Source organism: Schistocerca gregaria, chromosome 1 (genome assembly GCF_023897955.1).
Source record: "Schistocerca gregaria isolate iqSchGreg1 chromosome 1, iqSchGreg1.2, whole genome shotgun sequence".
Lineage (NCBI taxonomy): Eukaryota > Metazoa > Arthropoda > Insecta > Orthoptera > Acrididae > Schistocerca > Schistocerca gregaria.
The window spans coordinates 1,011,101,490-1,011,118,157 of record NC_064920.1 but is presented as its reverse complement, the minus strand read 5'-3'; the positions used below and the strand labels follow the sequence as shown (position 1 = coordinate 1,011,118,157).

Below are 16,668 nucleotides of genomic sequence, written 5' to 3'. Positions count from 1 at the left end.
GTGTCACTGTGGAAAGAAGTACATTGGTCAGACTATTCGAACGATTAAGGACCGGTGTGTGGAACATCATCGGCACACTCGGTTGCTCCAGCCCGAGAAATCTGCAGTGGCGGAACATTGCCTTAACGAGGGACACAGAATGATGTACGACAGGACACAATTGATCTCTCCTGCTTCTCGCTATTGGGAATGTATTCTTAAAGAATCTATTGAAATCAGATTAGCAAGCAATATTATTAACAGGGATAGAGGTTTTCCTCTAAGCAAAATATGGAATCCGATGTTGTCGGACATTAAACAAAAACGTTCTTCTTTTCGATCTCTGGATCCTTCCTGATGCGATTTATCGTTTCCGCCGTCTTTCTCCACCGGCGCGCTGCGTGTCTTCTTACCGCCAGGAGGCGCTATCTTCTCGCGCAGGCGCGGTGAACGTTTTGTGGTGTATAAAGGTTTCCGTCGTTGTGGCTGGAACTCAGTTCCGGCGAGGCAGTGCACCAGCATTAACTCACCTGAGGATGGCGGCCAGCTGGTCCGCCGAAATATTGTGTCTGGAGGACGAAATGATCCGGCTGCAAACCCGTGAAGAATATCAGCAGTTATTACGCCGGGAAAGTCTACGAAATCACGTGTAAAACATACTGATGTTGGACGGTGGTATCTGGAGCGTCGTTGACGTTCTATCTCATTCTAAAGGTGTTCCCTTTGTTTCAGGTCGGGACTCGGCTCAGGCCAGTCCGTTTCAGGAATGTTTTTGTCCCCAAATCAGTGACTAAAATATGCAGCTTTATGGCACAGTGCATTATCACGATGATACCTACAGGATGCAGTGTACAATGCTGTAAAATGTGTTCAAGCGCAACAAGGGGGCTACACCCCAACCAGAAAAACACCCCCACACACCACATCCTCCGTGCGTCGCTGTTGGCGTTATACATGTTAGGTGACGTTCTCCAGGAATTTGCCAAACCCTAACCCTTCTCACCGATTGCCACAGTGCATTCATCACTCCAAATCTCTCGTTTCCTGACATCCCCAGTCAGGTAGCGTCGCTGTTTACACTACCTCAAGCGTCGCTTACCACTGACTATATAAATGTGGGATTTATGAGCAGCTGTTCGAACATTGTGAACCATGAAACTTCCTGGCAGATTAAAACTGTGTTCCGTCCGAGAGTCGATTTCGGGATCTTTGCCTTTCGCGGGCAAGTGCTCTACCATATGAGCTACCCAAGCGCGACTCACGCCCCGTCCTGACAGTTTGGAAAATAGGAGACGAGGTACTGGCAGAAGTAAAGCTGTGAGGATGGGGCGTGAGTCATGCTTGGGTAGCTCAGTTGGTAGAGCACTTGCCCGCTAAAAGCAAAGGTCCCGAGTTCGATTCTCGGTCCGGCACACAGTTTTAATCTGCCAGGAAGTTTCATATAAGCGCACACTTCGGTGCAGAGTGAAACTCTCATTTTGGAAACATCCCTCAGCTTGTGGCTAAGCCATGTCTTCGCAATATCCTTTCTTTCAGGAGTGCTAGTTCTGCGAGGTTCTCAGGAGAGCTTCTGTAAAGTTTGGAAGGTAGGAGACGAGGTACTGGCAGAAGTAAAGCTGTGAGGACGGCTCGTGAGTCGTGCTTGGGTAGCTCAGCTGGTAGAGCACTTGCACGCGATAGGTAAGTGTCCCGAATTCGAATCTCGGTCACGCACACAATTTTAATCACCCAGGAAGTTTCATTACAGCGCACACTTCACTCAGGGTGAAAATCTCATATTGTACCATTCCTTTTGGACTGTACGCACAGTCATTGTAGTAGCTGGATTGCTGGAAGTACTTTGGACATCACGAGTGATTTCATCTGCTGATTTCATGCGATTTTTTACAACCAATTTCCACAATATTCGACGGTCCCTGTCCATCAATACGTATGGTCTGTGGGGTATTGGTATATCTTTGCTTGTTGCTTCGCGCTTCCACTTCACAATCACGTCACTAAGTGTCGACTTTGGCAGCTTTAGAAGGGTTAAAATGTCCCCGATGGATGTGTTACTCCGGAAACATCCGATGACTAGTGCATGTTCGATATCACTGAGGTCTCCTGGCCGGCCCTTTCCGTTGTTACTGCTGCTCTACTTACAACATAATCCTCCCTACTTCATTTTGTACTGGCAGGCCAGCCTCTCGTGACATCTAGTGATCGATTCTACATCTACATCCATGCTCCGCAAGCCACCTGACGGTTTGTGGCGGAGGGTACTTTGAGTACCTCTATCGGTTCTCCCTTCTATTCCAGTCTCTTAATGTTCGTGGAAAGAAAGATTGTCGATATGCCTCTGTGTCGGCTCTAATATCTCTGATTTTATCCTCACGGTCTCTTCGCGAGATGTACGTAGGAGGAAGCAATATACTGCTTGACTCCTTGGTGAAGGTATGTTCCTCGAAACTTCAACAAAAGCCCATACCGAGCTACTGAGCGTCTCTCCTGCAGAGTCTTCCACTGGAGTTTATCTATCATCTTTGTAGCGCTTTCGCGATTACTAAATGATCCTGTAACGAACCGCGCTGCTCTCCGTTGGATCTTCTCTAGCTCCTTCATCAACCCTATGCGGCACGGATCCCCACCGGTGAGTAGTATTCGACCAGTGGCCGAACATGTGTACTGTAACCTACTTCCTTTGTTTTCGGACTGTATTTCCGTAGGATTCTTCCAATGAATCTCAGTCTGGCATCTGCTTTATCGACGATGCCTACTCCCAGATAATTTATGGAATTAACTGCTTCCAGTTGCTGACCTGATATATTGTAGCTAAATGATAAAGGATCTTTCTTTCTATGTATTCGCAGCACAATACACTTGTCTACATTGAGATTCAATTGCCACTCGCTGCACCATGCGTCAATTCGTTGCAGATCCTCCTGCATTTCAGTACAATTTTCCATTGTTACGACCTCTCGATAGACTACATCATCATCCGCAAAAAAGCCACAGTGAATTTCCGATGTTATCCACAAGGTCATTTATATACCGGATGATCAAAAAGTCAGTATAAATTAGAAAACTGAATAAATCACGGAATAATGTAGACAGAGAGGTACAAATTGACACACATGCTTGGAAGGAAATGGGGTTTTATTAGAACCAAAAAAAATGGCGCTTCATCTGATCAGAATAGCAATAATTAGCATAACAAAGTAAGGCAAAGCAAAGATGATGTTCTTTACAGGAAATGCTCAATACGTCCACCATCATTCCTCAACAATGTCTGTAGTCGAGGAATAATGTGAATAGAACTGTAAAGCATGTCTGGAGTTATGGTGAGGCATTGACGTCGGGTGTGGTCTTTCAGCGTCCCTAGAGATGTCGGTCGATCACGATACACTTGCGACTTCACGTAACCCCACAGCCAATAAACTCACGGACTGAGGTCTGGGGACCTCGGAGGCCAAGCATGACGAAAGTGGCGGCTGAGCACACGATCATCACCAAACGAGGTGCGCAAGATATCTTTCACGCGTCTAGCAATATGGGGTGGAGCTCCATCCTGCATAAACATCGTACGTTCCAGTAGGTGTTTATCAGCCAGACTGGAGATGATGCGCTTCTGTAACATATCAGCGTACCTCTCACTCGTCACAGAAGCAGTTTTGCTGTCCAGCACCAACCGTCGGACATTTTGTGAACTTTATTTATTTTTTTATACTAACAAACCCCATGTCATTCCAAGCATGTGTGTCAATTTTTACCTCTCTATCTACATTATCCCCCCCCCCCCCTCCAATAAACCATGGACCTTGCTGTTGGTGGGGACGCTTGCGTGCCTCAGCGATACATATGGCCGTACCGTAGGTGCAACCACAACGGAGGGGTATCTGTTGAGAGGCCACATAAACATGTGGCTCCTGAAGAGGGGCAGCAGCCTTTTCAGTAGTTGCAGGGGCAACAGTCTGGATGATTGACTGATCTGGCCTTGCAACATTAACCAAAACGGCCTTGCTGTGCTGGTACTGCGAACGGCTGAAAGCAAGGGGAAACTACAGCCGTAATTTTTCCTGAGGACAGGCATCTTTACTGTATGATTAAATGATGGTGGCGTCCTCTTGGGTAAAATATTCCGGAGGTAAAATAGTCCCCCATTCGGATCTCCGGGCGGGGACTACTCAGGAGGACGTCGTTATCAGGAGAAAGAAAACTGGCGTTCTACGGATCGGAGCGTGGACTCTCAGATCCCTTAATCGGGCAGGTAGGTTAGAAAATTTAAAAAGGGAAATGGATAGGTTAAAGTTAGATATAGTGGGAATTAGTGAAGTGCGGTGGCAGGAGGAACAAGACTTCTGGTCAGGTGAATACAGGGTTATAAATACAAAATCAGATAGGGGTAATGCAGGAGTAGGTTTAATAATGAATAAAAAAATAAGTTTGCAGGTAAGCTACTACAAACAACATAGTGAACGCATTATTGTGGCCAAGATACACACAAAGCCCATGCCTACTACAGTAGTACAAGTTTATATGCCAATTAGCTCTGCAGATGATGAAGAAATTGATGAAATCTATGATGAGATAAAAGAAATTATTCAGATAGTGAAGGGAGACGAAAATTTAATAGTCATGCGTGACTGGAATTAGTCAGTAGGAAAAGGGAGAGAAGGAAACATAGTGGGTGAATATGGATTGGGGCTAAGAAATGAAAGAGGAAGCCGTTTGGTAGAATTTTGCACAGAGCACAACTTAAACATAGCTAACACTTGGTTCAAGAATCATAAAAGAAGGTCGTATACATGGAGGAATCCTAGGGATGCTAAAAGGTATCAGATAGATTATATAATGGTAAGACAGAGATTTAGGAATCAGATATTAAATTGTAGGACATTTCCAGGGGCAGGTGTGGTCTCTGACCACAATCTATTGGTTATGACCTGTAGATTAAAACTGAACAAACTGCAAAAAGGTGGGAATTTAAGGACGTGGGATCTGGATAAGCTGAAAGAACCAGAGGTTGTACATAGTTTCAAAGAGAGTATAAGGGAACAATTGACAGGAATGGGGGAAAGAAACACAGTAGAAGAAGAATGGGTAGCTCTGAGAGATGAAGTAGTGACGGCAGCAGAGGATAAAGTAGGTAAAAAGACGAGGGCTGCTAGAAATCCTTGGGTAACAGAAGAAATATTGAATTTAATTGATGAAAGGAGAAAATATAAAAATGCAGTAAATGAAGCAGGCAAAAAGGAATAGAAACGTCTCAAAAATGAGATCGACAGGAAGTGCAAAATGGCTAAGCAGGAATGGCTAGAGGAGAAATGTAGAGATGTAGAAGCTTATCTCACTAGGGTGAGATAGATACTGCCTACAGGAAAATTAAAGAGACCTTTGGAGAGAAGAGAACCACGTGTATGAATATCAAGAGCTCATATGGCAACCCAGTTCTAAGCAAAGAGGGGAAGGCAGAAAGGTGGAAGGAGTATATGGAGGGTTTATAAAAGTGCGATGTACTTGAGGACAATATTACGGAAATGGAAGAGGATGTAGGTGAAGATGAAATGGGAGATAGGATACTGCGTGAAGAGTTTGACACAGCACTGAAAGACCTGAGTCGAAACAAGGCCCCCGGAGTAGACAACATTCCATTGGAACTACAGACGGCCTTGGGTGAGCCAGTCATGACAAAACTCTACCAGCTGGTGAGCAAGATGTATGAGACAGGCGAAATACCCTCAGACTTCAAGAAGAATATAATAATTCTAATCCCAAAGAAAGCAGGTGTTGACAGGTGTGAAAATTACTGAACTATCAGTTTAATAAGACACAGCTGCAAAATACTAACTCGAATTCTTTACAGACGAATGGAAAAACTGGTAGATGCGGACCTCGGTGAGCATCAGTTTGGATTCCGTAGAAATGTTGGAACACGTGAGGCAATACTGACATTACGACGTATCTTAGAAGAAAGATTAATAAAAGGCAAACCTTCGTTTCTAGCATTTGTAGACTTGGAGAAAGCTTTTGGCAATGTTGACTGGAATACTCTCTTTCAAATTCTGAAGGTGGCAAGGGCAAAATACAGGGAGCGAAAGGCTATTTACAATTTGTACAGAAACCAGATGGCAGTTATAAGCGTCGAGGGGCATGAAAGGGAAGCAGTGCTTGGGAAAGGAGTGAGACAGGGTTGTAGCCTCTCCCCGATGTTATTCAATCTGTATATTGAGCAAGCAGTAAAGGAAAGAAAAGTTCGGAGTAGGTATTAAAATTCATGGAGAAGTAGTAAAAACTTTGAGGTTCGCCGATGACATTGTAATTCTGTCAGAGACAGCAAAGGACTTGGAAGAGCAGTTGAACGGAATGGATAGTGTCTTGAAACGAGGATATAAGATGAACATTAACAAAAGCAAAACGAGGATAATGGAATGTAGTCGAATTAAGTGATGCTGAGGGAATTAGATTAGGAAATGAGACACTTAAAGTAGTAAAGGAGTTTTGCTATTTGGGGAGCAAAGTAACTCATGATGGCCGAAGTAGAGATGATATAAAATGTAGACTGGCAATGGAAAGGAAAGCGTTTCTGAAGAAGAGAAATTTGTTAACATCGAGTATAGATTTATGTATCAGGAAGTCGTTTCTGAAAGTATTTGTATGGAGTGTAGCCATGTATGGAAGTGAAACATGGACGAAAACTAGTTTGGACAAGAAGAGAATAGAAGCTTTCGAAATGTGGTGCTACAGAAGAATGCTGAAGGTAAGGTGGATAGATCACGTAACTAATGAGGAGATATTGAATAAGATTGGGGAGAAGAGAAGTTTGTGGCACAACTTGACTAGAAGATGGGATCGGTTGATAGGACATGTTTTGAGGCATCAAGGGATCACAAATTTAGCATTGGAGGGAAGCGTGGAGGGTAAAAATCGTAGAGGGAGACCAAGAGACGAATACACTAAGCAGATTCAGAAGGATGTAGGTTTCAGTAGGTACTGGGAGATGAAGAAGCTTGCACAGGACAGAGTAGCATGGAGAGTTGCATCAAACCAGTCTCAGCAGTGAAGACCACAACAACAACAACAACAAGTTTTCAAATTTATACTGACCTTTTGATCACCCGGTATATTGTGAATAGCAACGGTCCAACGACACTCCCTGCGGCATACCTGAAATCACTCTTACTTCTTAAGATTCCTCTCCATTGAGAATGATATGCTGCGTTCTGTTATCTAGGAATTCTTCAGTCCAATCACACAATTGGTCTGATAGGCTATATGCTCTTACTTTGTTCATTAAACGACTGTGGGGAACTGTATCAAACGCCTTGCGGAAGTCAAGAAACACGGCATCTACCTGGGAACCCGTGTCCATAGCCCTCTGAGTCTCGTGGACGAATAGCACGAGCTGGGTTTCACACGATCGCCTTTTTCGAAACCCATGCTGATTCCTACAGAGTAGATTTCTAGTGTCCAGGATAGTCATTATACTCGAACATAAAACGTGTTCCAAAATTCTACAACTGATCGACGTGAGAGATATAGGTCTATAGTTCTGCACATCTGTTCGACGTCCCTTCTTGAAAACGGGGATGACCTGTGCCCTTTTCCAATCTTTTGGAACGCTACGCTGCATTTCATAGGAGTAATCGGATCCTTGTTTATGAGATAGTGCACATCCGGAAACGCTCGGTATCTGCATTCCTTAGAACTATTCATAGTACATTAATGAAGGGAAATCTGCTGCAAGTGAGGAATGTGACGTGACAATTTGATCTTGCGTTTTGTTACACACGCTATAGAGGGTGCCTCAGGAGGAACTGTCAACATTCGGGGATACGACGGGAATGATCATTCGAAGAAATAAGTCTGTGAAACATGGGCTCTAAAACGCATTCCACAAGAGCTATGAGCACTTCATCTTCGGTGCTGTGACTCAAATTTCTTATACTAAAAGCTCTTACTTTCCATATTTTGAAAGGTGGTAGTATGAAACGGAATTTAAAAAAAATGTTGTCCAGTAAGCATGGACTCTATATCGCGTACCGTCAGAATTATGAGCACCTGTTCATCTTCGCTATTGTGAAACATCTCTTCTACTGAACAAGTACTCGTAGCTCTTAAGATATGCGTTTAAGAGTCCATGTTTACTAGACTTTTTCCCGCATCTCGTGGTCGTGCCGTAGCGTTCTCGCTTTCCACGCTGGGTTCCTGGGTTCGATTCCCGGCGGGGTCAGGGATTTTCTCTGCCTCGTGACGGCTGGGTGTTGTGTGCTGTCCTTAGGTTAGTTAGGTTTAAGTAGTTCTAAGTTCTAAGGGACTGATGACCATAGATGTTAAGTCCCATAGTGCTCAGAGCCATTTGAACCATTTTTTACTAGACTTTTTTTACTTCCAATGATCATTTCTGTCGTATCCCTGAATACTGAGCATTCCTCCTGGGACACTGTATCTAAAGGTTAGTTCTGGCGAAGTTTTTGTGAATAAACCTTTCACGTAAACAAGTAATATACGAGGGTCGTTGAATAAGCAATACCACACTTTAAAAAAAAAAAAAAAAAGCCGTTAATATACATAGACAAACGTCCTTGTTGGTGCTTCACATTTGATGTTTGTTCTGTGAGCCGGTGAAGTTTCGGACCTTTCTGGCAGATGGCAGAGCCGTCGTACAGCGTCAAAATGGCGTCTGCATACGACTCACGTTACAATTGCGTGCTGTTATTGAATTCTAGTGTACAGAAAAGAAACCGTGGTGAACATCCATAAACATTTGTCTGCAGTGTATGGCGCTGCTGCAGTTAATAAAAGAACAGTTGGGACAGTTGGACGATGGGTAAACAAAGTTACACTCTTAGGAAATGCAGAAAAAGAGCTCCGTGATCAGCCATGCTCGGGACGTCCTGTCACAGCCACTGCTCCAGACATGCCGAATCGTGTGGATGCCATTATTCGTGCCGACCGGCTCTACAGTTGTCGGTCAGCATTGGAAGTGCGTCTGCAATGATCGAGATTCTAGGATATTCAAAGAGGTACTCACGATGGGTTCCACAAATGCTCACAGCGGACCACAAGAGTCAAAGAAAGGTCGTTTCATCTGAATTGTTGGAGTGTTTTGAGACCGACGGAGAGGCTTTTCTGTCAGTCCATGGAGAGGCATGATCCTCATTCACCATAAAAGAAGGCCGGCTGGGGTGGCCGAGCGGCTCTAGGCGCTACAATCTGGAACCACGCGACCGCTATGGTCGCAGGTTCGAATCCTGCCTCGGGCGTGGATGTATGAGAACTCCTTAGGTTAGTTAGGTTTAAGTAGTTCTTTCTTCTAGGGGACTGGTGACCTCAGAAGTTAAGTCCCATAGTGCTCAGAGCTATTTGAACCATTTTGAACCACAAAAGAAGAAATTCAAGACAACCCCTGCTGCTGTAAAGTCATGGGCGCAGTCTTCTGGGATTGTCATAGCGTCATTCTCGTGCATGTGATGCCAAGAGGGACAATCATCAATTCAGAGGCATATGTGCAGACTTTGAACAAATTCAAGAACCGTTTTCGACGGGTTCGATCCGACAAGAATCAAGTAGAAATCTTGTTCCTACACGATATTACACACCCATACACAAGTCTGTGAACCCGGGAACACATCGCCAGATTGGGCTGGGCATCATTGCCTCATTCACCCTACAGTCCAAACCTGGCACCCTTGGACTTACATCTATTTGGGTCACTTAATCATTCTCTACGGCGAACACACTTCGAAGATGACGAGAGTGCCAGTCATGCAGTGAAAACAATGCTACGCCTACAGGACAAGAGCTTTTACCAGCAGGGAATACAACGTTGGCGTACGGCCGTAGAATGTGATGGAGACTACGCAGAAAAATAGGAAGTGCACAAGATATAATGATGTACATTTTCACCAATTTCTGACTCTTAACAATAAATATGTTCTGAGAGAAAAAAATTGTGTCATTACTTATTGAACGACCCTCGTATATTCATTTTGTAGCATTACGTCCTTACAGATAGGAGTTATAATAAAACACGCATGATTTTTAAAGTAATAATTTTACTCTTCTCTAGATAATTTCAGTATGATTATTAAATTTACACATTTGGTACCGTTTCTTTCAAGAATGCTGAGAGTGAACTGTCCTCTCTGATCCAATTCAGCTCTGCCCTGAATATCCTGGTGCGGGAATCTTGTCGGTGACTACGTAAACGTCGACATCTGGACTTCCGAAGGCTTTCAGCACGGGTTTCTCAGCGTACTGTTGGAAATTCGCTGGGTTGATACTCGTCACTGCACTCGTGTTCCCGCTCCGAGAGGCTATGTATATATCCACGCCGCCGCCTGTCTGCGGGAACTGTTGTGGGAACGGTCTCAATTCGTGCGTTACGTTGGTGAACGAGCGCCGTTGGTTGTACTGCTGGAGGCAAGGTGCGCTGTGAAAGACGTACTTCTCGCCAGTTTCCGTTGCGGCGGCAGGTGGCGCGCTGGTGGCGGGGAATGGTGGAGCAGAAAGGCCTCTGTCTGCAGCTTTCTTCAGGGGGTCGCAGACGCACTTCTTGCGGGGCCTGCCGCCGCCAGAGAGATCCGCAATGTCCAGCGCTGTGATCTTCTGCTGCATCTCGCTCAGCTTCGACCTGACCACGGCTATTTCCTGCTCGATCTTCCACAAGTCTGGCGCCATCGCTTCTGTCGCGTCCATTTGTTGCGGCTGTGGGGCGCCGCCCACACCCTCCTCCGCCGGCTGCTGCTCACTGGCCGCTTCCTCTTGGGGACGCCCGCCTTCCTCCGCAGCAGCTGGAGCCTGAAATCCAACAGAACCCGCGTCAGCGAACGCTGCAGACGGGACCTCGACCTCGATATCTACCTTTACACCGTCCAACGCGTCGGACGAACCGATGATATCTTCGTCCGACCACCACTCCTCGTGCTCCTCCATACCTATCGCGTCCATAAAGACGTCAGACGAGGACTTTTCCAGCTCTACGACTTCTTCACCTAACGCGACGATCGCCGCGTCTTCGGAGAGTACGGACAGTATAGCTTGCGTATCGTCTGCCTGCTGTTCGGCGAAAGGTTCCTCTTCGCCCGTGGTCTCCTCTCTTGCTTCTTCGATGAGCGTGTCTACAGCGTCCCCCGGCAGCGCAGTCTCGGTATCGGCCGCTTCGGCAGCTGCGGCAGCTGCGGCCACAGCTGCCGCCGCCTCGGCGTAGCGCAACATCTTCCTCGGGCAGAACTCGGGAAACCCCCACTGGCCGGGGTCGGCGCCCGGTGGCAGCGGCATATCCCCACACGGCTGGTAAACGGGACCAGGAGGCGCCAGTACGCCTCCTTTCGCCGCAACCGCCGCCGCCGTCGCAGGTCCTTTACACGGAAGCGTGAATTCTGTCTGTATTTTCCTGGTTGTCGGTCCATCTTCCTCCAAGATAAGAGATCCTATCACCTCTATCTCCTCCTCTTCTTCCGGGGAGCCCTGTACGGTCTCATTCTCCTCCGTGGCAGGAGGCTGTTCCGCCTCTTGCGCCTCAGCTTCCTCTTCCATTGTGTTACGCTGTTTCGTTAATCTGTCATCTTGCTCATGTTAAACATGGAAAATATCAGCTTCTAATACTGACGCGGTAAGCTCTGGAGCCCGCATCCTGCAAAAACGAGAGCTTTACATTAATTGTAGGACCACTTCTTATGGAAGTGATTTGCTACACCACCTAACGTCTCTTTAATCACAGTTTGTGAATTTCCAAACTGCATTAACGCAATAAGTAGACGAAAAAAATGGTTCAAATGGCTCTGAGCACTAGGGGACTTAACATCTGAGGTCATCAGTCCCCTAGAACTTAGAACTAATTAAACCTAACTAACCTAAGGACAACACACATCTCCATGCCCGAGGCAGGATTCGAACCTGCGACCGTAGCGGTCGCGCGGTTCCAGACTGAAGCGCCTAGAAGCGCTCGGCCACCCTGGCCGGCACCTTTGTTTTATTTTCGTTGATGTTCATCTTCTCGCCGGCAGGAGTGGCCGAGCGGTTCTAGGCGCTACAGTCTGAAACAGCGCGACCGCTACGGTCGCAGGTTCGAATCCTGCCTCTGGCATGGATGTGTGTGATGACCTTAGGTTAGTAAGGTTTAAGTAGTTCTAAGTTCTAGGGGACTGCTGACCTCGGATGTTAAGTCCCATAGTGCCCAGAGCCATTTCAACCATTTTTGAAAACAAGGGCAATGGAAAGCGGTCGAGTTGCTGTTTGGCCAACTGACAATAACTAGGAACTAGTTAAATTGGAAAGAACACGCAGAAAATGTGGGGAACGCGAAACAAGAACTGCGATTTATTGGCAGAACACTTAGAAGATGCAACAAATCTAGTAAAGAGACTGCCTACACTACGTCTGTCTGTCCTCCATTGGAGTACTATCGAGAAATTTCAAAGATGGGCAGCAGGTTTTGTATTATCGAGAAATAGAGAGAGAGCGTCACGGACATGATATAGGATTTTGGATGGAAATAATTGATACAAAGTTGTTTTCGTTGCGCGGCGGGATCTTCTCACGAAATTTAAATCACCAGCTTCCTCCTCCGAATGTGAAAATATTTTGTTGACGGCTACCTACATAGGGAGAAACGTTTATCACAATAACAGAAGGAAAATCAGAGTTCGTACGGAAAGATGCATACACCTAAACAATTTTTGCATCACCCCGGTTCCCAGAACTCCTGAAAATAGACGTTGATTGTTGATATTGTGCAACAGACACAGTCGCTTTGACTGTTCAGAGATGTCACTAATCTCTCTCCCCCCCCCCCCCCCCCCCGCCGCTCTCAAAGACGTAAACAACCATGCATGAGCATCGTCTATTACACGAAGGGGGTCCCACAGCTGATCAGTTCCAGTCATTCCACCAGGAAGGAGGTACGCGGCTCGTGTTGTCTGTAGTTCACCCATGGCTAGACTGTCAATACCGTCGTTCGATCGTGTCCGCAATGCTACTTTGTGCCAGGAAGGGCTCTCAACAAGGGAACTGTCCAGGCGTTTCGGAGTGACCAAAGCGATGTCGTTCGGACTTGGAGGAGATACAGAGATACAGGAACTGTGGATGACATGACTCGCTCAGACCGCCCAAGGGCTACTACTGTAGTGGATGACCGCTACCTACGGATTATGGCTCGGAAGAATCCTGACAGCAACGCCACCATGTTGAATAATACAACCACAGGACGTCGTGTTACAACTCAAACCGTGCCCAATAGGCTGCATGATGCACCAATTCACTCCCGACGTCCATGGTCGGTCAATCTTTGCAACCACGACACCATGCAGTGCAGTACAGACGGGCCCAACAACACACCGAATGGACCGTTCAGGATTGGCATCACGTTCTCTTCACCGATGAGTGTCGCATATGCCTTCAACCAGACAATCGTCGGAGACGTTTTTTTGTGGTTTTAGGGCGCACAACTACAATGGTCATTAGCGCCCTGACTAAGTTAGGAATGTACCGCGAGGCACAAGGTTAAAACAGCAACTAAAAGGGACAACACTATAAAAGACGTATTAACAGGCATAGGATTAAAAAACTACAGCATAATCAAACGTCCTTAGACAGATGTGTCAAGTTGATAAAACGAAGAACGCGAGAAGCAGCTCCTGGGTCATCCGCTAAAATGGTATCCAGAGTACATGGCAGGCCAAGATCAAGACGCAGCGTAGTAAAATCCGGAGAGTACGTTAAAATGTGGCGGACCGTCAGCAATTTCCCACATGGACAGAACGGCGCCGGCGCTGCCGTCAGCAGATGGCGATGGCTGAACCGGCAGTGTCCAATTCGTAGCCGGGCCAAAACGACCTCCTCCCGCCGAGACGGACGTGAGGAGGACGTCCAAGCTGCGGGAAGAGGTTTCAAGGCCCGAAGCTTGTTGTCCGTAAGTGCAGCCCAATCGGCATGCCACAGCGATAAAATGCGCCGACAAATGACCCTGCTACAATCTGATGAAGGGACACAACAAGAAGCCGTCCGAGGCTGGAGGACCGCAGCCTTGGCCGCGGCATCTGCAGCTTCGTTCCCAGGGATACCGACATGGCCAGGAACCCACATAAAGCTAACTGGAGACCCGTCGTCCACCAGCTGCTGAAGAGAGCGTTGGATCCGGTGCACGAAAGGGTGAACCGGATACGGATCACTGAGGCTCTGGATGGCGCTCAGAGAATCGGAGCAGATGACATAAGTAGAATGTCGGTGGCGGCTGACGTAAAGAACAGCCTGGTAGAGGGCAAAGAGGTCAGCTGTGAAGACCGAACAATGGCCATGTAGCCGGTATTTGAAACTTTGTGCCCAGACAATAAAAGAACACCCGACACCGTCATTGGTCTTAGAGCCATCTGTATAAATGAAGGTCATATTAATGAACTTCGAACGAAGTTCGACAAAACGGGAGTGGTATATCGAACCGAGGGTAACCTCCTTTGGGAGCGAGCTGAGGTCAAGGTGAACGCGAACCTGAGCCTGGAGCCAAGGTGACGTGTGGCTCTCGCCCACTCTAAAGGTTGCAGGGAGGGAAAAATCAAGGTGGTGAAGGAGGCGACGGAAGCGAACTCCAGGGGGTAGCAGGGCAGAGACATACAACCCATATTGACGGTCGAGAGAGTCGTCAAAAAAGGAACGATACAATGGGTGGTCGGGCATTGACAGTAGCCGACAGGCGTAATGACAAAGCAGTGTATCGCGCCGGTAGGTGAGTGGCAATTCACCGGCTTCAGCATGAAGACTCTCGACTGGACTAGTATAAAACGCTCCGATCGCAATCCGTAAACCCCGATGCTGTATGGAGTTGAGGCGGCGTAAGATGGACGGCCGTGCAGAGGAGTATACAAAGCACCCATAATCCAGCTTGGAGCGGAAGATCGACCGATATAGGCGAAGTAGGACAGTTCGATCCGCTCCCCACGACGTGCCGCGGAGAACACGGAGGACATTTAGAGAACGGGTACAACGGGCAGCCAAATATGACACATGTGGAGACCAACTAAGTTTCCTGTCAAATGTAAGACCTAAAATTTTTGTTGTCTCCACGATTGGGAGAGCAACGGGACCGAATCGTAAGGACGGTAGGAGAAACTCTTTGTAGCGCCAGAAGTTAATACAGACCGTTTTCTCGGCAGAAAAACGGAAGCAAATGGGCGACACTCCAGGAGTAAAGACGGTGAAGATAACGCTGAAGACAGCGCTCCAGGAAACATGTACGCTGCGCGCTGCAATATATGGTAAAATCGTCCACGAAAAGGGAGCCTGATACATCATCTGGGAGGCAATCCATTATTGGATTGATCGCTATGGCGAAGAGAGCGACGCTCAAAACGGAGCCCTGTGGCACCCCATTTTCCTGGCGAAAGGTGTCTGACAGGACAGAACCCACACGTACCCTGAACTGTCGATCCAGGAACGAATAAAAAGAGGGAGGTGACCGCGAAAGCCCCATGTATGCATGGTGCGGAGAATGCCCGCCCTCCAACAGGTGTCGTAAGCCTTCTCCAAATCAAAGAACACAGCCGCGGTCGGGTGCTTCCGCAAGAAGTTATTCATAATGAAGGTCGACAAGGTAACCAGATGGTCAACAGCAGAGCGGCGCCTACGAAATCCACATTGTACATTGGTAACTAGGCGTCGAGATTCGAGCAGCCAAACCAACCGAGAGTTAACCATTCGCTCAATCACCTTACAGACACAGCTGGTAAGCGAGATGGGTCGATAACTGGAAGGCAAGTGCTTGTCCTTCCCCGGCTTAGGAATCGGTACAACAATAGACTCGCGCCAGCATGTGGGAACATGTCCCTCAATCCAGATGCGATTGTAAGTACGAAGAAGGAAACCTTTACCCGCAGGAGAAAGGTTCTTCAGCATCTGAATATGAGAAGAATCAGGCCCTGGAGCGGAGGACCGTGACTGGGCAAGTGCATTTTCGAGTTCCCGCATGGTGAATGGGGCATTGTAACTTTCACGATTCGAGGAGTGGAAGTTAGGTGGCCGAGCCTCCTCTGCCTGTTTACGGAGGAGGAAGGCGGGGGGGGGGGGGGGGGGGGGGGGTAATGAGTGGAGCTCGAAACCTCTGCGAAAAAGCGGCCGAAGGCATTGGAGACATCCTCAGGGGCCACAAGGACGTCTCTCGCGACCGTCAAGCCAGAAACTGGTGAGTGGACCTTAGTGCCACATAGCCGGCGCAGGCTACCCCAGACAACAGAAGAAGGAGTAAAACTGTTGAAGGTGCTTGTGAAAGCAGCCCAGCTGGCTTTCTTGCTTTCTTTAAAAATACGACTACACTGCGCACGTAATCGTTTATAATTGATACAATTCGCCAATGTAGGGTGTCGTTTAAAGGTGCGTAAAGCACGCCGACGAGCACGTAAGGCGTGTCTACATGCTGCGGTCCACCAGGGGACCGGTACGCGGCGTGGAGAAGAAGTAGTGTGAGGGATGGAATATTCAGCAGCAGTGAGAATGACTTCCGTGAGGTGTGCGGCCTGACTATCGCAGCTTGTGCAGGTTTGATCCTGAAAGGTCGCCCTGGAAGAGAAGAGTCCCCAGCCTGCTTTGGAGATGTTCCAACTAGTTGAGCACGGAGAGGGGGTATGATGCAGGAGATGGATAACACACGGGAAGTGGTCGCTCGAATAAGTATCAGAAAGCGCATACCACTCAAACCGGCGTGCAAGTTGGGTAGTACAT

The 16,668-nt window shown here is 47.4% G+C and overlaps 1 protein-coding gene across 1 annotated transcript in view; it reads right to left on the bottom strand.

Annotated features, from left to right (window-relative positions):
* Positions 1 to 9,993: 9,993 nt before the first annotated feature.
* Positions 9,994 to 16,668, bottom strand: part of LOC126278738 (uncharacterized) — a 38,644-nt gene continuing 31,969 nt past the window's right edge. The window contains exon 2 of the mRNA XM_049979018.1: positions 9,994 to 11,593. Within this exon, the coding sequence (XP_049834975.1) occupies positions 10,114 to 11,496 (1,383 nt within the window). The 5' untranslated portion in view covers positions 11,497 to 11,593 and the 3' untranslated portion in view covers positions 9,994 to 10,113. The remainder of the gene's footprint in view (positions 11,594 to 16,668) is intronic.